This window comes from Euleptes europaea, chromosome 14, assembly GCF_029931775.1.
Source record: "Euleptes europaea isolate rEulEur1 chromosome 14, rEulEur1.hap1, whole genome shotgun sequence".
Lineage (NCBI taxonomy): Eukaryota > Metazoa > Chordata > Lepidosauria > Squamata > Sphaerodactylidae > Euleptes > Euleptes europaea.
Window position 1 is genome coordinate 12,935,036 of NC_079325.1, and position 25,744 is coordinate 12,960,779.

At 44.5% G+C, this 25,744-nt stretch overlaps 1 protein-coding gene across 1 annotated transcript in view; it reads left to right on the forward strand.

The window, feature by feature from the left end:
- The window catches only part of ARHGAP32 (Rho GTPase activating protein 32), a 166,902-nt gene that overhangs the window by 39,493 nt on the left and 101,665 nt on the right, over positions 1-25,744 (forward strand). The window contains exon 4 of the mRNA XM_056860465.1: positions 24,448-24,534. Within this exon, the coding sequence (XP_056716443.1) occupies positions 24,448-24,534 (87 nt within the window). The remainder of the gene's footprint in view (positions 1-24,447; positions 24,535-25,744) is intronic.

Sequence of the window (25,744 nt, forward strand, 5' to 3'; positions counted from 1 at the left end):
GAGAATAGTATAACCCTTGTTTCCTGCTATTTATAGTGCAGTTGCAGGTTGAGAACCGCTGCTCTAGGGTGTCCACGTGAGAAACATGGTGGCCACTTGCCACTCCATGCTTCCTAGTGAACACTGTAGTGTTGGTAAATCTTCATTGGGCATTGGTGTGGAAGACTGGTTGTGTCTCCCTGGTGTACGTAAGTACATTGGCACAAAACGAAACACCAGACTTGATTGCTGTGTAAAGCGTGGCTGTCTGTGCTTCTTGCATTCCCCACTGTATCACAGTAGTATTTGCAAATGAGTGGCATCTAAAGGAAAGGTCACTTGGGGACTCTGAAAAGGTCTGGAATTGAACCATCAGAGGTCTTTGAGGTACCGATCATTTGTGCAGGAGAGGCATCTTAGCACCGTTGCTGAGTGCGATGGAAGTGTCATGTGTGTAATATTTGTTTCACTAACCAGTTTCATCCCCAGGAAAAAAAAAAGAGGGGCATCATTTTGTGGTAGGGTGAGTTCATAAATTTAATGAGAGGGTTTTAAAAGGAAGATTACAATTGGATTATTGATTGGGGTAGGATGAGAAGAAAATCCTCAGTGATTGGTGGGGAAGGGCCATAGCTCAGTGGTAGAGCATCTGCTTGGCATGCAGAAGGTCCCAGGTTCAATCCCCGGCTTCTCCTGTTAAAGGGACGAGGTAGGTAGGTGATGTGAAAGACCTCTGCCTGAGACCCTGGAGAGCTGCTGCCAGTCTGAGAAGACAACACTGACTTTGAAGGACCAAGGGTCTGATACAGTATAAGGCAACTTCATGTGATAAATCTGTTAATTTGATTTTCCTGGAAAAGGAATTGAAGTTCCAATTTTTGATATTTGAAAAGGCACGGGCTCACTCCCCTCCCCCCTCATAGACATTGTATTGATGTTTATAGTCTTGCAATATGGTGTCTCAGTTTTCATTAAGCTGACATTCAGTTTTGCTCCTCACAATTTTAGGTAAGAAATGATGGCACATGGCTTTATAGTCCTTCAAAAAGAACTCTCTCAGATCTCTACTCAAGAAATTTCAGGGTCTTGATATTTTTTATAGTATACTGCCACCTGGTGTTCAGTGCCACAACAATCTCCTGCTATTGGTGGTAGATTTTATTTGTGAAGCAGATAATCCTTACTGTTCCCACTGAGACAAAAACAGTGTTCTGCTGTGCCACCTTCTCCCAAAAAGAATGAAATATTTGGGAACTGAAGCATTTTACTTTGGCAGAAAAAGAAACACGCTGAGTGTTTTCACAGCAGTACGCGCCCCTACTATATTATGTACTTCTGGAGCATTTGTTTGCAACCCTTTGTTTTCTTTCTTCCTGTTACATTCTCCTGTAATAACAATTTCTGCAACACGGGTTAACATTGCACGGTTCATATGAAAATTGTGAGTGTTGACCGCTCTGACATGTTTGTTTTTTTAATATAGGATTTAAAGGAGGCAAAGGCAAACCGTTCTGTGTATGAAGTGGCCCAAATCAAGTGTTGCTTGAAAACGATAGCTCACGCTTAGCAAATTTTGTCATTTATTTATTCATATGGTTGTCCAAAGGCCAGAAATGTATTCTGTAGTATCGAAGCCAAGTGTATGTAGGGCGAGTAGGTTCCCCTTTACAGTATCCAAGGGATCCTGCCAGTGTTGAAACACTTATAATTTTATTTATTTATTATTATTATTTATTTTATTTCATTGAATCTTTAGGCTGCTCTTCCAGACTAGGCGTCTGGCTCAGAGCGGCGTACACCCATTTAAAACAATTAAAACAGCTATAAGTTACAATACAATTTCAACACTGATAAAAACTACACACCTCTAATTTTAGCAGCAAAGCTAACCTACTACCAAATGGTAGAATAACAGCAAAACAAAACTGTGATATAGTTTCTTTATGCCATTTTCCAAAATACAAACATTCCTTTCTTGTCTCCTGAGTTTGTATGTATGAGATGGGACCACATGGGCATGGGGGCCCAAACTACATTTGTACCAGACCTAGAGAATTAATTGTTGGTCATAGTTTCAGTTAATGGTTGGGGGCTTCACAGGAAGTCAGACTTTCATAGGGCTATCTTATTAGAAATTTTGTTTTTAATATTAAGTTATTTAAAGGCAAAGTTGAAGGCAGTAACATCCTTTAGACTCTGACATGCCTTGTTCTGAGAGTTATATAGAACATACAGAGAAAGAGTTACTCTCACTTCTTTATTCACGCTCACAGACAAATTAAAAAAAGGTAAAGGTCCCCTGTGCAATCACCGGGTCATTCCTGACACATGGGGTGACATCACATCCCGACATTTACTAGGCAGACTTTGTTTACTGGGTGGTTTGCCAGTGCCTTCCCCAGTCATCTTCCCTTTACCCCCAGCAAGCTGGGTACTCATTTTACCGACCTGGGAAGGATGGAAGGCTGAGTTAACCTTGAGCCGGCTACCTGAAACCAACTTGCATTGGGATCGAACTCAGGTCATGAGAAAGAGCTTGGGCTGCAGTACTGCAGCTTACCACTCTGCGCCACAGGGCTCCTCACAGACAAATTGGTCATAAGCAAATATAGGAGAAGAGAGAGTTACCTTATTTTTCGCTCCATAGGACGCACCTTTCCATAAGACGCACCTAGTTTTTAGAGGAGGAAAACAAGAAAAAATCTTGTTTTCCTCCTCTAAAAACTTGTCCTATGGAGTGAATGCCCTGGGAGGCGGGCAGGGCCGCACAGAGTGAGCCGGCGCACGCGCCCAGCCGGCTCTGTGCGCCCGCCTGCCTCGCCAAGCCGGCTCTGTGCTCCCCCCCCCGCTTCCCAGCAGGGAGGTGGGCGGGCGCATAGAGCCGGCTTGCGTCGTTCCAGCACACCAAGCCAGCTCTGTGCGCCCTCCCGCCTCGCCAAGCCGGCTCTGTGCTCCCCCCCGCTTCCCAGCTAGGAGGGGGGCGGGCGCACAGAGCCGGCTCGCATCGTTCCAGCGCGCCAAGCCGGCTCTGTGCTCCCCCCCCCCACTTCCCAGCTGGGAGGCTGGCGGGCTCACAGAGCTGGCTCGCGTCGTTCCAGCGCGCCAAGCCGGCTCTGTGCTCCCCCCCCCGCTTCCCAGCTGAGAGGCGGGCGGGCGCACAGTGCGCCAAGCCGGCTCTGTGCTCCCCCCCCGCTTCCCAGCTGGGAGGCGAGCAGGCGCACAGAGCAGGCTGGGCGGGCGCACAGAGCCAGCTGGGCGCTCTGGAACGGCGCGAGGTGGCTTTCCCCGGCTACCTCCCAGCGCGCCCAACCAGCTCTGTGCGCACATTCGCTCTATAAGACGCACAGACATTTCCCCTCACTTTTGCGGAGGAAAAAAGTGCGTCTTATGGAGCGAAAAATACGGTACATAGAACAAGACGTATATAGAACGAACTCAGTAGCACCTTAAAGACCAACAGAATTTTATAGGGTATACGTTTTCATGAGTAAAAGCTCACTTTGATACCAATCTTCAGAGTTATATGTTTACCTTTTAATGAGTGAGCACATTAATCCAGACTTCCCTCCTGCCTCTTACACTGTATTCCAGAGCAGTCCCCTCCCTTTTGGCGCTCTAATAGGTGGCAGCTGCCAAGCTTGCTTCCGGCATTTGCCAATTTCCTTTTCATTCCTAGCAAAAAGTCTTTGGGCACCATCATTGTGCATCCATTGCAAACTGAGCCTTCTGCTCCTGTGGAAGAGAAGACTAAGCATTTTTGCTGAGGTTATACATGACTGGTAGTAGCTGCTTTCCCCTTAGTATAAGCTGTTGGGATGTGGGGAATATCACCTGTTGGCCTGTTTAATGGGAAATACCTGCTGAGACACTGACATCTAACTTTTCTTGAGCATGGTTGGCTGTGCTACAGTGTAGTTTCGTTTTTGTTTTTTAACTGGAAGTGCATGGCCAGGAGAACTTTTGCAATCAAGAGTTTAGATGTACAGCTGACCATACTTCAGTACTGGCAGTGGGAGACTTTTAGGTGGTGGAAGGTATAACTTAGGGTTGCCAACCTCCCGGTACACAGTTGTGTTACCCTACGTGGGAACTGGTCAAAATTTATCCTGCTTGAATTCTTAGCTAATATGCAATATGTAAGCTGGAGATATTACATAATGACTGAGCTTTGAGGGACTGATGAAGAAATGTAAAGCCAAAGAATTCGAAATGGCCGTATCCCTTCTTCAATTTTTGGCATCATCTCATGGTAACGTCAGAAACACCATTATAAATTTGAAGAGGAACCATGGACTTCCTTGTGAATATAACCTAAGGACTATACCTCTACTTTGAATTTTCAAGTCTGGTGTTTCAACTTGATTGTTGTAATATACATTGTACATATTGGATAGATTATTTAGGTTGTTTGTTATAAGTGTATAGTTGTGAATTCATGTTATATGTTGTAGCAATTTATATAAACATTTGCACTTTGTTATACTCATTCGCTCCTGTGCTGATTTCCAAACCCTTCTGGTACACACACAGTGGTGCCTTTTTCCTTTCAACCTCCAGATAGTAGCTGGAGATTTCCTGCTATTACAACTGACCTCCAGCTGATAGAGATCAGTTCCCCTTGAGAAAATGGCCGCTTTGGCAATTGAACTCTATGGCATTGAAGTCCCTCCCCTCCCCAAACCCCACCCTCAGGCTCCACCCCAAAAACCTCCTGCTGGTGGTGAAGAGGGACCTGGCAACCCTAGTTTAATTGTATGTGTGCTTTCATTAAGAAATAAATCTGTGAATCCATTTTGAGTGTTATGCCTACTGTGGTTGACTGTCTAGTGACCAGTGATGATGATGGAGAGATGGAAGGTTGGCTGCTCTGTCCCCTCATTGAGTTGCTTTATCCTTTTTATTGTGAAGAGTTAAAATTTGCATATTACAAGTCACCACTGTTGGCTTTCTTTATAAAGGCATTGAACAATCATTTTCTTTTTGGTTACACTTTAGACATGCATTTAGATCCACTATGTTTTCCTGTAGTTCAAAAAGCTGATTCAATTTCTGATCATGAAGTTATCTCGGCATATTTTGTACCCTATGGGGCTGAATTGGATGGCACTGCTTGAGAATGGTCTCCATGGTGATGAGGAAGGTAATTGACCTAAAGGAGGCTCAATAAAGCTTTTGCGTCAGCCTGGCTAGATCGTTGTGATTGAGTACTGCTGTCACTGTCGGTGGTTGCCTAAATTTGGCTTGTTTAGAAGAAGGTTTCGGAGCTTATTAATCCATGAAGGTACAGCTTGTATATGCTAGTGGGAAACAAAAGCTAGTGTCCCCACATTGTCAGTCGGTTGCTAGCTAGAGGAACAAGCTCCAAACCCGTGTAGTTCTCTCAGTATGAATACTGGTGCTACACTTCCATGTGGGAGGGGAGAATGTCCTTTGCAAAAATAGTCCCCAAATAATCTGGCCTTCCTACCCAAAGAATCTGGTCTAGCTGCATAGCAGTGACAGAGTACATAAGCATAGTGAGCATGTTGGGTGAATCTTTTGTGTATCTCATTTTTATCTCGTTCTTCCTCTAAAGGAGTGTTCAGGGAGATGCACAGCATTGTTTCAGTCTCCATTTTATCCTCCCAATTATTCCGTGAGGTGGGGTAGAAGAAGCATTTCCTCTAAAATGGCAATGGATTGAGGTGCCAGTGTCTGAAAAGCTGTCAAAACACGACAAAATAGGCCTGTGGATCCCCCCGCCACCAAGTCTCTAATGCACACTGTCACCATGGAAATTGAGCACAAAAATACAGTGCTGTTAGGCTAGTCAATAGATGGAGGCTTGGGTGGTGATAGATGTTGGAGGGAGATAAGTGAACCTTTAGAATTGCTAACTGATTCATAGAAATCCTGGAGGAATAAGTCACTGTATGAATGTTGCTATCCCCCTATTACTAATGTTTGTTGTTGTTGTTGTTGATAACTTCATTTAAAGCCCTTTCTCACGGAGACACGAGGCGGATTGTTAGATTCAAGTGCAGTAGCACCTTTGAGACCAACAAGATTTTTGGGGTATGAGCTTTTGAGAGTTGAAGCTCCCTTTGTCAGATATAGGTAGGAATGGAGATCCCTGAGTCCTTCTGTCCCAGTCAGAAGGTGGGAGAGGTGTTGCAAAGAAGGAATTCAGGATGCAGTGGTACAATGTGCATAGTAATCAGCATGACTAGAGCAGACGAGAAATGCTTGGAGGCAGAAAATTAGCATCTATAATGAGATAAGGATCCTGTGTCCCTATTTAGCCTTCAGCCAAGGGCAGAAAATTAGCATCTGTAGTGAGATAAGAATCCTATGTCCCTATTCAGCCACAGGGTGGGGGGTTCATTGTTCTTGTTCTGAACTCAAAATCCAACAATCTCACATTGTAATCTCCTCTTGAAGCTTCTGTTTTTGAGGACTGCCACTCTTAGATCAACGATGGAATGGTTCTCCCTCTGGTTTTTGTTGTGATTAGTTGGGTTTAGGCCCATTTATTCTTTTGTGTAGGGACTGACCTGTTTGATATACAAAGAGGAAGGGCGTTACTGACATTTGATGGCATATATAATGTTGGAAGACGAACAAGTGAATGAACCTAAGATGGTTTATCCTTAGTTGTTAGGTCTGGTGATTGTGTTGTCAGAGTGGATATGGCGACAGAGTTGGCATCTTTAGTTGTCACAAGCCCTGGTCCTAGAGTCCGTGTCCATGTTAGGAAGGGCATTGTTGTGGGTGAGAAGTTGTTTAAGGTTAGGAGGCTGTCTGTGGACAAGAAAAGTTTATTTATTTATTTATTTATTTATTTATTTATTATCTTAGATTTATATATCCCGCCCTTCCCAGCCGAAGCCAGGCTCAAGGCGGGTAACATTTAAAATCAGTGTACAGACATAATAATGATTCATTCCACTAAAACAATAAAAACAATAATAAAACATGCAAAAAACAACAGATGGTGCAATAAAAGTAGTTTCCTCTGAGGAATCTTGCAGCCAGACATTCCCCCATAGACCATAACTTGGCTAAAAATGGGGGGGGGGGAGGTAGGGAGGCCAGCAAATATTACATCCACGGCTGCCCTCAGTTGTAAGCCTGGTGGAACAGTTCTGTTCTACAAGCCCTGTGGAACTCTTTGAGGTCCCTCAGGGCTCTGATGTTGCTGGGAATGGTGTTCCACCAGACTGGAGCCAGGACCAAAAAGGCTCTGGCTCTTGTCGAGGACAGCCACACATTCTTTTGGGTGTACCAGAAGAGGCAGTCCCGAAGATACAAGGGTCCCAGATCATGTAAGGCTTTCGAGGTCAAAACCAGCACCTTGAACCTGATCCAGTACTCCAGCTGGAGCCAGTGCAGTTGACGAAGCACTGGCTGTATATGTTCTCACAGCGTGGTCCCCATAAGGAGTCTCATTCTATACCAGCGGCATTCTGTACCAGCTGGAGCTTCTAGATCAGTCTCAAGGGCAGCCCTACAGTAGAGCAAGTTACAGTAATCCAGCCTAGAGGTGCCTGGCGCATAGATCACTGTGGCTATATCGGGGCGGGAGAGGTAAGGCACCAACTGCTTAAATATTTGAATGCTGTGACATTTTCCAGGTCTTTGTAATTGCGAGAAACCTGCACTCTCTTAAATTCATAATGAGAATTCACTGAGTGTTAAATATCAGTCACTAAAGTAAAAGTTTTACCAAATGAGAAGCCTGATCCCATGCATGACTACTAGGAAGTAAGTCTGAATTCAGTGGAACTTACTACAGTAAGTATGCATAGGATTATATTGTTCTACAAAATCTGTTACTTTTTTTAAAAAGTAAGTTGTAAACCAATTTTAAATGCATGTTTTTGGAAGCAAATGCTGCATGCTTACAACTATGTATAGATAGGTTTGCAGCCCATCGCCATTTTATGTGGGCAGAAGAAAAATAATAGTTTACATTAATTGTGGCAAATAACTTCTCTTCTGGCCTCTTTTAGCACTAAAGTGGGAAGAACAAGGGACTTATGTTTCTCTCTCTGAAGTTATATTCTGAAATATTCTGGTCAGGTTTGATGTGGTTTGGGCTGAAATGGCAATTCTTAGTCACCAATTTAGTGGGGAATAAAAGAATGTTCACTTAGAAAAGCAGCACAAAACGTTCCAGAGTACAGTACCAGTTGTAGATATTTTGGGGGATTTCCTTATTGCCTGGATACTTAAATTATGTATATTGACTAAAGCATGTGACCCTCTGGGTAAAAAGCTGCTGAATGTACCATGTTGTATTAGTTTTAATTGTAAAGCTATGAGTAGCCTTCTTTTTAAAAAGATTTCCTTTATTTTTTAGCTAATTTTGCCTTACATCCATAATAGTACTGTCCAGGGTTGACGCCTCCACCCCCACACTTACCCCAGAGGACTCCAAGCCCCATTGAATTTGTGCTGCACCAGCAAGCCCCAAGGCTTGGGAAATCATCTGTCAGGTTGCGGCAGGGCCCTTGCTGAAGTCTACTCAGGAGTCAGCCAGCTTGAAGGAGCCCAGCTGGCTCTCAGCAGCATGCTCAGCAGCAGAAGCCAAACCACCTGAGATCCTACCAGAGATGACCCTAGCACTGAGGGGAGTTTTGACAAAGGGGCAGGGAGGGCAGGCAGCACATGCCCTTCTTAGAGGAGGTCTGGTGGGGCAGCCAGCTCTTTAAAGAAGTCCAGGGGGAAGGACCAGTGAGCTCACTGATCCAAGTTAAGGATCCATTGGCCCAGAGGCCTGTCACTCCCCAGGACTGGGTTGGGGAGGGAGGACTGACTGAGGCCAGGGCTGGCCCTCCCTTGGGGAAGCATTTAAAAAGCATGCTCAGGAGCAAACAGGAAGGAAAAGCCAGATCCATTCCCTGGCAGAATAGGTAATTGGCAGTACAGAGTGTGGAAATTGGGTGGAGAAAAACTTCTTGCTCTGTTCTGAGGCTCTGTCCTGGGACACTTGCCCAACTAAATCAACCCTGGACTCAGCCCCGGATTTAGACCTGATCCCAGTGGAACCTGACAAGTGTAAAATAACAGACTGCTTGCTGATGATGTACAAGATAGGAGCATTATCTCACTGGGACAAATTCTTATAGGCTCATATAGTAAACGTGGTAACCTAGCAACCACTTCAGAGCTGATTTAACTCTTCCTTCAGAATTATTACACTGATGCTCAGGAAAAAATGGTATCTTGATTTTTATTAAAACACTTGCTTCCAGTAGCGAAGCCAGATAAATATAACATTTACCAGTCCTGTGTAAAACTGGTTTGTGCGATTCTAAAACAAACATACAAAAAACACCAGCTTGGCACATATTTTCATTAGTTGATGTTCTGTATACCTCCAGTAAAGATGCCTGCAATGCTGCTAGGTAAAAGGAAATATTAGGAAGAAAGCCAATTAAGTGTTTCTTGTTGGAGGAGAATAGCAATAGGATCCTGCTAGTGTGGTACAGTGAAGTCCTGGAATAATATTGCTGTTCTGTCATGCAGCTCACTCAAGGTTCCTGGTCAGTCTCTGTCTTCCAGCCTGGCCTACTTCACAGACTGGCAGTGAGGGTATAATAGAATAACCCCATGTTATATTAACTGAACCTCTTAGGAGAAGAGCAGGTTAACAAATGTAAGAATACATAATTCAGTTAGTTGTACTTTTGCATTCAGACAGTAATTGTTTGAACAACTGCTCTTGACTTACCATTAAGTTGCTGGCATTTGGGGCGGGGGTTGAATTAAGCTTGTGAATTAAAGTCTTCCTGAAACTATTTCTGAACATTTACGCTATTCTGATTCTTTGGTACAAACACAAATCTTCTGCCTGGACTGACACTGCAATGTTTGCTCGTTCTGTGCACCGGTCCCGTTTCTGGCAGCTATTTTGATTTCAGCAGCAGAAAAAACTTGCCCTTCACATTTTATTAGTTTCTTTCCCAAGTAATCTTTGAAGCATGCAGTAGCTGTGCTTGATTTTTGGGCTAGATGCTGGATATTGGCCCAAATTGCACTCTCTCTTCAGCATTTGTGACTTCAAGGGGGGTTTCACTGGCTTGTGAAATTAGGAAAGATAATAGCAATAGAAAAAAAAAGAGAGGAATTGGAAACCAAATGGAGTGAAATGGTGTCTTTGCTGTCACTTCCCCCCCTCCTTTCAGTTGTAGCAGCTGACTAATGCCTAGCCTGAATGCTGTCCCTGCATGCATTCCCTCCCTCCCTTGTTTCTCTTGGCACTTGTTAAGCTCCACGGTTTGTCTTGTGGGACCTTTCCAGAGAGAGCGCGAACGAAAGGAACAGGACTGATTTCTCTACAGCACAAATTGAGCATGAAATGGGCAGTGTGGAAAAGGCTAACCGGGCTACCGAGGGAGATCTCCGTCCCTATTCATAGGCACGTTCATCCGAAAGAACATTAGAATCAGGAAGAGGGGCAACCAAGCAGAATGTGGGGATTTTAATTGGATTTTGCTATGCTGGAGTTCCTGCATCTCGGAGCTGATGCCTAGAAGGCTTTTTCAATTAGCGCTGGAAAACTAAGGACAGCTTTGGAACTCTTAGGCCTTGGTTAGGGGTTCTTGCCATGGAAAGAACTAATCGCTGTAGGAGGGGTAAGTGTAGTCTGGATTGGCAGAAGCAGCTTTTAAAGACATCTTTTTAAAAATCTTACAGTACGTAAAGATGTAACTTAACAAACAGCTGGAGAAATATATTAAATGTGGTAATGTTTTAAAGGGGACTTTTTAAAGCAAATAAATGTGTTTTATGAATGTCCATATGAGCAATTCTCAAATGTCATTGGAAAGGCTCTTTTGTAATGAAAACCTTTTGCAGACTGCAGAAACGAGGGATACAATTATCAAGGGTTTTTTCACTTTGAAAATTAATCTTAACCTTCTTGACAATTATTGCAGGCTGACTTTTCTCATTTATTAAGCTAAGCTATTTAATACGGGGGGGGATAATTTTAATGACAATATTCTGGCATGGCTTTAATCATTCCTACATTGCAAAGAAACTACAGCGACTAGAGACCAATCAGAAAAAAAAATAACATCTTGATGTTTAAATGTGTTTCACTGGTTGCTGTTAATTTTGTGTGTACATATGGACATAAAATGGATTTACTATGTACCCGTATTTTTTGCTCCATAAGACGCACTTTTTTCCTCCTCAAAAGTGAGGGGAAATGTTTGTGCGTCTTATGGAGTGAATGTGCGCACAGAGCCGGCTGGGCGCGCTGGGAGGCGGGCGGGGAAAGCCGACTTGCGCTGTTCCAGCGCACCCAGCTGGCTCTGTGCGCCCCGCCCGCCTCCCAGCTGGGCGCACAGAGCCAGCTCGCGTTGTTCCAGCGCGCCCAGCCGGCGCTGGGAGACAGGGGGGCGCACAGAGCCGGCTGGGTGCGCTGGAACGACGCGAGCCGGCTCTGTGTGCCCCGACGGCCAGCTGGGAGGTGGGGGGGCGCACAGAGCCAGCTGGGCGCGCTGGAACAGCGCGAGCCGGCTCTGTGCAAGGCGGGGGGGTGCACAGAGCCGGCTGGGCGCGCTGGAATGACACAAGCCAGCTCTGTGCGCCCCGATGGCCAGCTGGGAGGTGGGGGGGCACGCCAGAGCCGGCTGGGTGCGCTGAAACAATGCGAGCCGGCTCTGTGCACCCCGCCCGCCTCCCAGCTGGGAGGTGGGGGGGCGCACAGAGCTGGCTGGGCGTGCTGGAATGACGCGAGGCTGCTCTGTGCGCCCCGACGGCCAGCTGGGAGGCGGGGGGGGGCGCACTGGAACGATGCGAGCCGGCTCTGTGTGCTCCGCCCGCCTCCCAGCTGGCCGTCGGGGCGGGGAACGCCAGCTCATGCCCAGCCGGCATTCACTCCATAAGACAAGTTTTTAGAGAAGGAAAACAAGATTTTTTCTTGTTTTCCTCCTCTAAAAACTAGGTGCGTCTTATGGTCAGGTGCGTCCTATGGAGCGAAAAATATGGTATTTTGCCTGCGATCAGAGTTCACATGTGTACGAAGGCAGTATTGCTGCTGGTTATGGGAGTCGGATCATGTACATATGAAACTGTTTCTCTTGCTAGTGTGTGTTGTGTGCCATCTGACTTATGACAATCTTATGAATTAATGTCCTCCAAAACGTCCTATTGTTAACAAGCCCTGCTCAGGTCTTTCAAACAAAGGCTGTGGCTTCCTTTGTTGAGTCAATCCATCTCATGTTGGGTCTTCTTTTCAGCTGCCTTCAAACTTCCCAAGCATTATTGCCTTTCCTGGTGAGTCTTGCCTTTTAATGAGGTAGCACATCACAAAAACTGTGATACACTCATGGGCTGCCCTCAGTGGTCTGTTGAAAGTAAACTTTTAAAAATCTTGATACAAGCATGGTTAGGCTCTGAAGAAATGAAACTGGAAGAAAAGGGGAAAGAACACGAATAGCATATCTTTAAAAACTGACATGAGAAAATCTGCTTTGTGCATGAACTTGGCTTGTTGCGGGACTTGCATGCACGTGGCTACTCTAGTCTTCCATCCCTTTTTATGTGAAGCATGACCAAGGAATCCCGCTTTAAAAGAAACTCTTGTTACTTGTGACATATGAATGCAGGCACACAGTTTAACTGCAGCTAGTCCCCTCCCCCTGGTAGGCTGGGCCAATAAAACATAATTTTTTATGTGCCTAATATCATGGCTGGTGGAGGGGGAAGGTAAATCTGGCTCTCCAGAGTCCATATTTGTATGTCACTGCTGAGTAGAACTTGTTTCAAATCCCTCTCTATTTGTGTTCTATGATCTTTTGAATGAATGTATAAACAGGGCCCCAAACACTATGGACTGAAAAATGAGAGATTATTTACATTGATATGGACGGGGGGAAATCTAATGGAAAGATGGTGTTCTCTGATCAGTTTTATCACTTACTGAAAAATGTTTCTCCACCAGATTTTATTCAGAGTGTCCACCGGCATATTTCTCACATATGTGAATCAGTGCAAGAGGCATTTTGGCAATTTTAGGGTCTAACTACATGTTAAGTTTGCCCAAGGGACATTCCTGGGTTTGGCATGTTCTGAGGTTCTGCATTTCCAAGTATTGGGACTGTGGTATACAAAGAGAGTGGCTCAGACCTCCTCTCCCAACCTCATTTTCTTAACCTGAAATGGCCCTGAGGGGAGTTATTTGTCCCATTATGGAATAGCCCGCCTCAGGCCATTTCAGATTGGGGAAAATGGCATGGGGGGAGGTCTAAGCCTACTCTCTCCTTGTGCCTCAGGCTCAATTCTGATCCAGATTAGCCATGTACACGCTTGGGAAGTGTACCTCTTCAGAACATGCCTCTCCACTATACCCAGGAGAAACATCACTGAGTTAGGCCCTTATTCTTGAGGATCTTGTCTAGGGACCATTCAGTCAACTTTGGTACTCTTTTTGGTTGGCCTTCAGTTGGCTGTACTGCTACTGGATGTTTGCCAGTACATGAATATTTGTGGGTATTCTGAATATTAATGCGAGAGAGCTCTACATGTGGCCTAAAGAAACATTGTAATAAAGCAATGAGATGCCTCGCAGATACAATTTTGAGGCTGTGTGATGCTACATTTGGGTACACATTCCATTGAAATCTTGGATACTTGCTGCCAAGAAAATATATTTAGGATTAAGGTATAAACAACAGGTGTCAACAAAATTCTTTTAGTTTAGCTTCTGTAATTATAAGCATTTGGTGGGAAATTAATTAACTCATGATAAGTTTCATCGACATTATACATGATGCAAGTTTAAAACTTCTGTCCCTTCTGTTCCCTGTGTCCAAAATGTATTGGTGTTCTTTAAATAGCATCCTATGGATAAGTTATTATACATCTCCTGTATCTTATGCTTTGTTCATCACATACCATTTCATCAATAACAACTGAAGATGAAATAAAGTTACATTTCTGGTATTTCTCTGCTTTTTTGCCCTGTGGACCATAATGCCTGTTATCAGACAATGTGCATCCATGAAACCATGCTTCTGTTCTATAGCTGCCATGCACGTAGCATGGTTTCTTGTAAAATAGAGAATTATAAATCAGTCATGTCCACCCCTCCTCTTGTGGAAATGGAATGTTCCATTTCCAGAATGGAAAGAGATTATGTAATCTAGTGAGCTGTAGTAGGGGCATTGAATGAGTGACAGACCCAGGGGCTGAGAGTTACGATGTTGCTACAGCAGAAATTGGGTTGAATGTGAGTAATGCTAGCTGGAAGCAGGAGACCAGATATATGCCTTTGGGCAACTTGTCTCTTGCCCGTGAAGCTTGATTCAGAATTGGCTGTTTATCTGCCTTTTTCTTACAGTAGTAAATGATAATTTAGAATTTGTTTAAATAGGTTTAGAATTCCTCTACCCTAATACTCACCAAAGCCATTAAACTGGATAATATTGCCTCTTAATAGAAGCAACTGCATGTTTTTTCTGCTATATGTCATAGCTTTACCTTAGTATGAATAATATTTTGTATTTACAGGTTTGTTTGTTTTTTTTAAAAAAACCGTTACTAAGAAGTGCCAAGAATATAGGTTTAAGCAATCACTGTTTTGGTTGGGCTAGGCAAATTCCTAAGCCTCTTCAGGCAATCACGACCACACAAATGGGCAGCCCACCAACTACATGTGTTAGGAGTGCATGATCCATGCAACGCACTCAATATGCACACTCATCGTTTTGCATGAATTGGTCAACTTGTGGATTTTCTATACACATGCAGCTGTATGAATGTTGTACAAACATGGGAAATCCGCCTGTTGCCCGATACACTTAAAATGATAACCATGTGTATTGAGTGCTTCATGGGGACCGTGTGCTCCCAGGATTTATGCGCAGTGTGCTGTCAGTTCATGTGGATGTAGTGAACCTCTCTCTTCTCCCCTCTCCCTTGCCGCTTGTAAAGTGACCTCTACAGGCATTGGTAAATCTTGATGCTATTTTACACATTACTTAGAGACAACTCTGGTCTTGGCACCAAGCATATCTTGAGCAGTTGCTTCCTGAGAAATAACTGTAAATCCTGATTCTATTTTACACATTATTCAGAGACAACCCTGGTCTTGGCACCAAACATATCTTGACAGGTTGTTTCCTGAGAAGTATCTGTATAATGCATGCATTTGTGTTTACATTTTTGTGTAACTTTAAGCCATTCAAGGTGCATGTCTCAAAATATAATGAGTGGACTGGCTGTCATTGCCTTCAGGGTGACTATTCTGCTGTGAAATGATGTTTAATATTGCATCCCTAACATCCTTGCTCTAATCCAGTAGCTTGCAGGCCTAGTAGATGGGCTGTGCAAGCTCCACTGTTTTCTAAACAGACTCCTGCATAGGGGTGAGAATGCATGAGGTCCATCACTGTCCCAAATCACAGTGGTTGGTTGTTTTCTACAGAAACCTTTCAGCATGGGGCCTGCTGTTGTGGGAACAGGATGATTGTGTAGAAAGAAGTTCAGCTGAAATCTGTGGGGTTTACTTTCATATAAATATTACTAAGATCAGATACAATGCAGAATGAGACTACCGTATTTTTCGCTCTATAAGACACACCTGACCATAAGACGCACCTAGTTTTTAGAGGAGGAAAAAGAAGAAAAAATATATTTTTTAAAAGACCCGTCGGGGGTCTTTAAACTCCTCTGCGCTGCCATCTCAGGCAGCACAGAGCACTTTCAAGCCCCCCCCCCCGCCAGGCTTCCAGGGAGTCCCTGGAACCCCGGTGGGGGTCTTTAAACTCCTCTGTGCTGCCTGGGATGGCAGCGTGGAGAACTTTCAAGACCCGGCTTCCAGGGACTCCCTGGAAGCCGGGCGGTGGGGGGGTCTTGAAAGTGCTCTGTGCTGCCTGGGATGGCAGCGCGGAGGCGTTTAAAGACCCCCGCCGGGTCTTTAATATATATATATATATATTCTTCTTTTTCCTCCTTTTTCCTTCTTTTTCCTTCTCTTTCCCCACCCCCCCCCTTCCTGGGACTCCCAGGAAGGGGGGCGGTGGTGGTTTAAACTGCTCTGCACTGCCTGGGCAGGCAGCGCAGAGCAGTTTAACCTCAGTTTAAGAGCAGTTTAACCTCAGAGAAGTTTAACCTCAGCACACACACACGCGCGCTTCCCGGGACTTTACCGGAAGCCCTTCTCGCTTATTAATTAGAAACATAGAATCACAGAGTTGGAAGGGACCACTAGGGTCATCTAGTCCAACCCCCTGCACAATGCAGGAAATTCACAACTACTCCCCCCCACACCCCCAGTGACCCCTACTCCATGCCCAAAAGATGCCCAAGATGCCCTCCCTCTCATCATCTGCTTAAGGTCATAGAATCAGCACTGCTGACAGATGGCCATCTAGCCTCTGCTTCAAAACCTCCAGGGAAGGAGAGCTCACCACCTCCCGAGGAAGTCTGTTCCGCTGAGGAACCGCTCTAACGGTTAGAAATTTCTTCCTATTGTCTAGATGGAAACTCTTTTGATTTAATTTCAACCCGTTGGTTCTAGTCCGACCTTCTGGGGCAACAGAAAACAACTCGGCACCATCCTCTATATGACAACCTTCCAAGTACTTGAAGATGGTTATCATGTCCCCTCTCTGTCTTCTCCTCTCCAGGCTAAACATACCCAGCTCCTTTAACCTTTCCTTACAGGACTTGGTCTCCAGACCCCTCACTATCTTTGTTGCCCTCCTCTGGACACATTCCAGCTTGTCCACATCTTTCTTAAATTGCGGTGCCCAAAACTGAACACAGTACTCTAGGTGAGGTCTAACCAGAGCCGAGTAAAGCGATACCATCACTTCACATGATCTGGATACTGTACTTCTGTTGATGCAGCCCAAGATTCATTAATTTATGGAAGACTGTGTGCCTGTTATAGCTAAGAGATATTTTCATTTTGCTGGGTTTCTGGCATGCTGTTGTGGTAAGCCTTTCATTCGACTGTTGCCATTTACTTTTGATTGGTTAGACACACCTCTTAGACCTTAGCATAGGACTATATGTGAGTTTCTGTTAGTCTGCTTTGTCTAATTTCTGTGTATTTATTCATGCATGTCTGTTATTACTATTATTGTTGTTGTTGTTAAATGACAGATAAAAACCTTTCATAGCATAGGATTGTATTCTGGATATCATTTGGTCATGGTGCTGCTTTGTTTTCCCCAGCCTCCAGGTGGAGATCTCTCAAAATTACAACTGATCTCATATGAACACATGAAGCTGCCGTATACTGAATCTGTCCATCAAAGTTAGTGTTGTCTACTCAGACCGGCAGCGGCTCTCCAGGGTCTCAGGCAGAGGTCTTTCACGTCACCTACTTGCCTGGTCCCTTTAACTGGAGATGCCGGGGATTGAACCTGGGGCCTTCTGCATGCCAAGCAGATGCTCTGCCACTGAGCCACGGCCCCTCTCTCCAGATGAGAGAGACCAGGTCCCCTGGAAAAAAGGACCGCTTTGGAGGGAGGTCTCTCTGGCATTATACCCTGCTGAGGTCTCTCCCCCAAACCCAGCCTCTCTAGGCTCCACCCCCAAAACCTCCAGGAATTTCCTAACCAGGAGTTAACAACCCTAAGGGGATGGGAGCACAGCGTGCTGTTAAAATGAAGAAAATCAGGGTGTGACGAATGCCAACACCCGACCGCCAATAAACAGCCTTTATGGAAAGCAAAGATGAAATAATTAACGTATAACACATCTATGCACAGACAACCTACACCCCGGTTGCAGCAGATATATGCTGACTCTGCATCAAACCGTAACAAAAAGGCAACTGCAAAGGTCTCTTTTATTAGGATGGGGCTGAGAGGATTCTGGCCGGAAGAAAGAAGGGGGAGCCCCCCACACCTTTGAACACATGAACACACATCAAGCTGCCATATACTGAATCAGACCCTTGGTTCATCAAAGTCAGTATTGTCTACTCAGACCGGCAGCGGCTCTCCAGGGTCTCAGGCAGAGGTCTTTCACATCACCTACTTGCCATGTCCCTTTATCTGGAGATGCCGGGGATTGAACCTGGGACCTTCAGCATGCTAAACAGATGCTCTACCACTGAGCCACTCCATCTGGGATGGAGAACGGTGTCAAGGCCTTTTACCTTCTCTTGAGGAGTGCACCCCTCCCCTTTCCCTTTGGATGCCAGGGCGCGCTCAGCAGCCCAAACCTGTGTGCGCATGACTCGGTCCTCGGGAAGTCCATTTTTTCCAGAATGTTGGGGTGGGGGGAGCAGACAGTGTTGCCTATGGGTTGCGTGCTCACCTGCGGGAGCCAAGGCATGAAAACCTACTACATGGGGGGGGGGGGCTTCCATCGGGGTTGGCTTTGTTCTTTGCCACCTGCCGCTCTGCAGTTCCAAATCTCCCCCCACCCTCCTTCTTTCCCCGGCTGTTTATTTCAATACCAACTTGGGGGGCGGGGAAGAGAGAGAAAGCACATTTCATGCACGGGAGGTTTCGCCTTGGATTTGCTGCTCTCTGGATGCACATTTTCCCCACCCAAATTCTCAAGTCTCTGCTTGAGGTCTTATTTTTTGAGAATCTGGGTGGGGAAAATGTGCATCCAGAGAGCAGCAAATCCAACGCAAAACCTTCCTTACAGCTCCAGCGCCTCCCACTATGGTGACACCCCCACAACTGCTTCTCCCCCCAAAAAAACCCTTTTACTTGAGCTTAGAGACTCAGGCTTAAGGGTTTTGCTTTGGAGTATTAAGGGCAAGCGGCAAAGGATGGCAAATATCTGACAAGGGGCCAAACCAGGCTAAGGTCTTCCAACAGAACCAGGGCAATCCTTTGTTTTCGCTTGGGATCCAGCCGCCTTCCCCCTATTTTTGGCCAAGGATCGGGGCCTTCCAGGACCAAGGTTGCTCCAGACACCGTGCAATGCAGAAGGTTCAACCAAGCCAGCCATCAAAGCGGGTCTACTCGGATGCCAGGCCCGCATCCTTCAATGGGGCTGACTCCCAGGAAAGGGTCTTTAGGCTCAAGCTTGGGAAACTGGGGGTGGGGGGAAGAGGAGAGGGCGTGGGGTTTCAGTCCACTCGCCTCCTTCTAGCCCCCCTCCCCATTTCATTGAGAGGTCCCACCTTACACAAAAGGAGGCCGGCTGGCAGAGGAGGCTGCTCTGCCTGCGGCGGGGGAGGGGAAGGGCGCATAAACACCCCCCTCCCAATAAAAGGCACCGGTTTTTTGCTTTGCAAATCTCTTCAGTGGAGAGAAGGAGGAGAAGCAGCTCTTTTTCTTTATTTGCAAGCAGACCCCCAAACCGCCCGCAAAGAGCCGGGCACTCCTTTGGGGGGGGGCGCTCCCTCCTTTGCATGCCCCCCCGGACTCTTCGCCCTGCAGCCTCCCCCTTCTTCCTCCCTTCCCCGCCCACCAAGGTGGTCTTTGGGCTTTGCACCCCGTTGCCACCCCCCCTGCAACAGGTGCAGCCGCTCCCACCTCTCCCTCAGCCATTTGCCGGGGGGGGCTCTTTCTCAAAGGACGCACCTCCACAGCCCGTCGAGGCCAGCCTCCCTCGCCCTACCTGGACACCCCCCCTGGCCGAAGAAGGGCTTTGCAGAGAGCAAGGAAATGGGGGGGGGAGGAGAGAAGAAAGGCTTTGCAAGGCGCATGGAAAGGAGGGGAGAGAGAAGGGTTTTGCAAGGAAACGGGGGGGGGCAGAAAAGGGCTTTGCAGAAGGCAAGGAAAATGAGAGGGGGGGAAGAGAAGGGTTTTGCATTGGGCAAGAAAACGGGGGGGGGAGAGAAGGGCTTTGCAAGGAAACCGGCAGGGGAAGAGCGCAGAGCAGTTTAACCTCCGCACCCCCCTCCCCGCGCTTCCCGGTCCCGAGGATCAGCTGACCCACAGCCCCCCTTCCCGGGACTCCCGGGAAGGGGGGCGGTGGTGGTTTGAACTGCTCTGTGCTGCCTGCCCAGGCAGCGAAGAGCAGTTTAACCTCAGCACCCCCCCCCCAGCGCTTCCCGGTCCCGAGGCTCAGCTGTTGGGCGGGACCCGCCAGGAAGCGCCGGGGAAGGTTAAACTGCTCTGCGCTGCGCTGCGTGGCTGGGAGGGGCCTCCCGCCCCCAGCTGGCTGGCGGCGTCCCAGCCGGCTCCGCTGCCGCTGCATTCGCTCCATAAGACTCACTGACATTTCCCCTCACTTTTGAGGAGGAAAAAAGTGCGTCTTATAGAGCGAAAAATACGGTAAATACTGACTTGTATCGGTGCCAATATGATATAAGTTGTCCAAAAGTTTTACCCCTCCCCCAAGCTGATTTTGAGCAGTTTTCCTTTAGGAAGCAGTTTGGAGTCAGATCCCTTGACTTACATGCAGCAGTGGTTCTGCAACGTCCTGGGAAAATCTTAATGTGAATGAATCTGCTCAGTGACACCTAACAGCTTTGCCTGCAGTCTCAGCAACACTTGTTCCGGCTGCCACTATCACCAAGTAGAGCTGTGTCTGCACTTGCCCACAGCCTAGTTTAACGCTAGCTTTCCTTTGTACAGTGTAGGCATGCATAGCAGAGGAGAGGCTTCAGAATGGGTTTGTAAGCCTGCTAATAGATAAGAGCTTGGCAAGAAGAATTGATCAGTGGAGGGAGCTGGATGCTGTTGAGTAAAACTGAACAGGATATTAATAAAGCGGATTATATTAGTTGATTTTTGCTTGCATTATTTTCCAAATAATATTTTTCTGCATATTGGCAAAAGTTAGGAAAAGCAATAATTTCCAAATGTTATAAAACCTGCTGTTTTGAGTATAGATAACCTTAATGCCAGCTGTATGCTTTTGCTTGGCTTGGAGCTTAAACTCCAGTCTGGAAAATTTAAAACACTTCTTGTTTCCATGGTACAATACTGTACTTATTGCCATGTGAACCATCATCCTTTCCACACAGTTCTGAAGGTTGGTTGACTGTGGTTCTTTTCCTTCCGTCAATTTCCCTGTATATTTCTAATTGCAATTGATGGTGTGTACAGAAGGCAACTGGTCGAAAGGGGGAAAAGGGTTCATGCTTCTTCAGTCAGTTTTCTGATTTTTAGGCTAACCTAATTTAGTTCATAGTTCTCTGCCAAATTATCGTGTTGCTTTCTGCCAAGTTGTCATGTCAGGAATGATTGCACGTGGCAATAGTGTGGATTCAAAATGGAGAAAAATGCAATGCCAATTTCCTAATGCAGCACGATTGACAACGGAAAAAACATTCAGTGCCAAGAGTAGAGTATTTTTTAAACTTCATCTTCGATCACAGAGACATCTTGTATTATGGAATGTGTATTCAAAATCTTTTCTAATCAATATTATGGCATATGTTTGCCACATTTGGTGCCTATTTTTGGCTCACTAAGGCTCTATGTAGTAAAGCTTTCCAGTATGTTTTCCAGCCCCTTACTATCATGAATAAATTGGGAGACCATCTATATGTTTCAAATGTATTATAAAATGTTTTTGCTTCCAGTAGAAAATATTCCTTCTACCCAAGCCAAGTGGTGCCAAACTTCCTTATAGTATACATATTAAAAATAGTACTAAATCAAAGGTGGTTTTCTAGTATGTTTTGTTATCTAATGAAAACTGATATAGCCAATAGTGGAATAGTTAAAATTCAGGAAATTCTGTCTGGTAAAGGGAGACTGCAGCTTCTCCTTTTTATTTTGTGATTTTCTGAATAAAATAAAAAGTCCTTAACCTCCCTACAAAGATGTAAAGAGATTATTGCTGGAAATAGTGAAGGAAAGGAAACAGCCAAGTATTATTTTCTGCTTTAAACGGAGACATTGCAGACTATAAATTATTTTCTTGCCCTCATGCTTGATGATTTTCCCCCCTTTGCTCTTCTGAGATTTTGAAGTGCTGTATCTTGCTTAATGTAAAAGTAACTGACAGGAAAGTTAAACTTGGAAAAATCTTTCCTAATACCCTGGCGTTGTTACTGTGTATTTCTTTGCAAAGAAGTCACAGTCTGGTTTGACGCTTGGCCAACTTTTGGGGAGAAATTTATGACTTGGGACACATTATTTGCATGAATGTCAACAATTTTTGAAGTCCATTTCAAATCCAAGATGGACTAGCTTGCAGTCAGGGTACTCCTAATGAAATGACTAGGGTCAGTGACAGAACCCTATACATCTTTGTCTCTTTACACTCGAATCCTTAAGACATTGACTTAAATGCTTTCTACCCAGATGTCATCATGTGGTTAAACAGTTCTTGGAGACAGTTTGAACACATAAGCTTTCCTATAAGGAGTCAGTCCAATGGTTTATCAGGGTAAGCACTGTCTTCTTGCAGGAAAACACAGTAATGCAAAGAAAAGCTGAAGGCAACAAAAAAAGAGGACGACCCAACATGAGATGGATTGACTCAATAAAGGAAGCCACATTTTTCAGTGTGCAAGAATGAGGCTGTTGCCAATAGGATGTTTTAGAGGCTGTTAACCCATAGGGTCACCATAAGTCAGAAGTGACTTGACTGCACATAATACCCTCAGGGTCTTTGACATCACCTGCTTTGAAATCTGGAGTTGTCTGGGGCTGAACCAGGGATGCAGAGCAGCCCCCCCCCCCCGGCACTTGATTGCAACCTCTCCTATGGGAGTTTGGAAGAGGGAGAAGAAAAGCCCTGTTCACCGAAAGTCTGTATGGAGTCTGTCAAAAAGAGGGTCAGTCCAGAAACGTTTTTCATGTACAAGGAGTTTGTTATAAATAAATAATATATGAAGAATAATAGTACTACAATATTACAGCAAATAAATAATAAATGAATATGATGACATCCACTACTGTCCTCTCCTGTTCGAAGTGGTACATCCAAGCCATTTGACTGTCTAGAGTTCCTCCTCTCCCAATAAATTTCAGTGAAGATTATTTCCAAGTAATCAGTTTATTGCAGAAAGCGGTTAAGGGGAGACATGATAGCGGTCTATAAAATTATGCATGGTATGGAGAGCGTGGACAGGGAGAAGCTTTTCTCCCTTTCTCATAATACTAGAATGCAGGGTCATCTGCTGAAGTTGAAGAGTGAGAGATTCAAAACAGATAAAAAGGAAATATTTCTTCACAAAAAGCATAGTTAAATTGTGGAACTCCCTGCCCCAGGATGTGGTGATGGCTGCCAATTTGGAAGGCTTTAAGAGGGGAGTGGACATGTTCATGGAGGAGAGGGCTATTCATGGCTACTAGTCAAAATGGCTACTAGTCAGGATGCATATCTATTCTCTCCAGGATCAGAGGAGCATGCCTATTTCTTAGGTACTGTGGAACACAGGCAGGATGGTGCTGCTGCAGTCATCTTGCTTGTGGGCTTCCTAGAGGCACATGGTTGGCCACTGTGTGAATAGACTGCTGGACTTGGTGGGCCTTGGTCTGATCCAGCATGGCCTTTCTTATGACTTATTAAAAGTTAATGAGCACAGTCCAGCTAAAATTATTATTTTTAAAATTCCATGGATTTCAGTGAAACAGATTTAAACATGCTTTTAGCTGATTTCTTGGCATGCTTGCTGTGATGACTCACCACCTATCATTTAGGATACCACATGACCTGGTAGTGTTGGCATTGACCATGCACTCGTTGTGTAAAAACACTTCCATATGATCCATCCTATTTTGTGATTACCTCATCATGTATAAATAGTTTCTCTTTAGGAAGAATCAGAGTACCTGTTGTTGGCTCTAATGCTTGTGAGATTGCTTTGCTACAGATCTGAAGGTTTAAATGTGTGAAAAATGAGAATTTTTCTGTAACGTAAATTTGAATCGCAGGCTACTAGTCCATTAGGAAGTGAATTGCATCAGTTATATACAATTCAGAGATAGTGATGACCCTGTGCATTTCTGTACTCCAGAAATGATGCTCTGAATGGTGACATTGCTTTGTCAGAAGTTGCTCTGTGAAGAGTAAAATGCTGTGTCACAAAGAATCTAGTTTTCTTGGGGTGATTTTTCAAGGTGAGAACTGGTAAAAACACAAATTGGTAGTACATAGCAAAATCTTTGTCTGCCTGAGGAAGGCATGTTATGCAATGTCAGGATTTTTTAATTTGATGAATGATGCTATAAAATATCCTATTATAGTAAATTTGTTCAATTACACTGAAATGTAGAGACATGGTTTATTAGTAAATGCCTTACTTAGTCATCTTAAAATACAATAAAGTGGTAAGTTTGAAATGAATATTTATGGGAATTTTTTTTGAATGCCAGTTTTCTAATATTTTAGCTTTGTGCTTTTTGGTATCAGGGATTTTACTGGTACACTATATAACTGTCTAATCTGTCAAATAGATGCTTATATACAAATATTTGTGTTCTACTAAATATTTTCAGTCTGTTACAGTCTTTGGTCCCTTGATATACAATGTATCTTGTAGCAAGCTGCGTTTTCATGCATTGCTTTATGCGTGTCTGATGTATTCCTGTTTAAATGACTGAGTATTTCTCCTCTTTCCTCCCCTTCTCTGTTGCTTCCTTGACGTAGCTTTCACTCCCAGAGGAACAGAATGAAGTAACAAGAAATGGCTGTGAATCCAAGGAACTTGTCTACCTTGTACAAATCTCTTGTCAGGTAAATGCCATTACCCTCTTCCTGTTTTGATATTTATAAAATATGGCATGAGATGCACAATATTTTGATATCTCACTTTTTTTGAATGGGAGAAGTACTGTGGTTTTTAATGGGGGGGGGAAAACTTATATTGCAATAATAAGTACCTTGGAAGTGCAGATTTACATTACTCTGTACCTGTCTGTCTGTCTGTCTTCATTGTTTATGTAGTGTGCTTAATCTGCATACTTATAGCACCCAATGAAATGGTGATACAGGAATTAGCAACTTAATGGGAAGTTTAACAAATGTTCAACTGTGGGTACTGAACAAAGCAAGGTAAAAGGTTGAGATAGGGTGTAATTTTTTTTTTAAATCAGGGATTGAGACATGCAGATGAATCCACTGATAACCAAAATTTATGCTTGGAAACAACTGATACATTTTGAATGTGAGCCTTAAGGTTTCATTTATGGTAGATTCTAACATGGAAATGAGATATTGATATTTTAGGTTCATTTTTATTGCCTCATGGTCTATAGACAAGACTTGCGACATCAACATTCTTTCATTGGTTCAAGTGATTACCCTGTTAAAGAAATTGCTTCTGTGCTTGGCAAAATACCCTTAAGAATAAAAGTCAAAACGTGGATAACACTTTAGACTCTTTCTTTCTTGCTTAGCTCTATCTCTTATAAAATCCCTTGTGTAGTACACCTATGTTGCACCCATTAAAACCTGCACAAATTATTATTCTGATTATCTATGTAGAGAGAGTATCTATGCAAAGAGTCTTGACTTAAATAGCAGTCAGTGGTATGTCTGGGTTATCTCCTCTGTTGAAAAGTCTGTGGAACGAAATGCAAAACGTAGAAATACTAGCCATTTATTGTCATAAGACATTGGGGAAGAAACAACACATGTAGGCAGTTTCTCTCATATGTTTGTTCAGTCTCTGAAGCAGACAGCAAAAGAAATTGCAAGCCTTCCCACAAAGCAGATTCTGTTGCTTGTCTGTTTTGACCTGTTGAACTCATACTTAGTTTATTTTGCATTTTCTTTTCAATGTTGTAAAATATGCTAAAACTACATATTTATATATGTCTGTAAATGCTGACAGAAACTTATTTTTAAAAATGAACTTTGATAGACAAATATGCTTGGGAGGGAGGTAGATGATTTCATGATTACACAGAGGTGTTTTTTTTAATGTGTGTTCTTGGGCATCAAG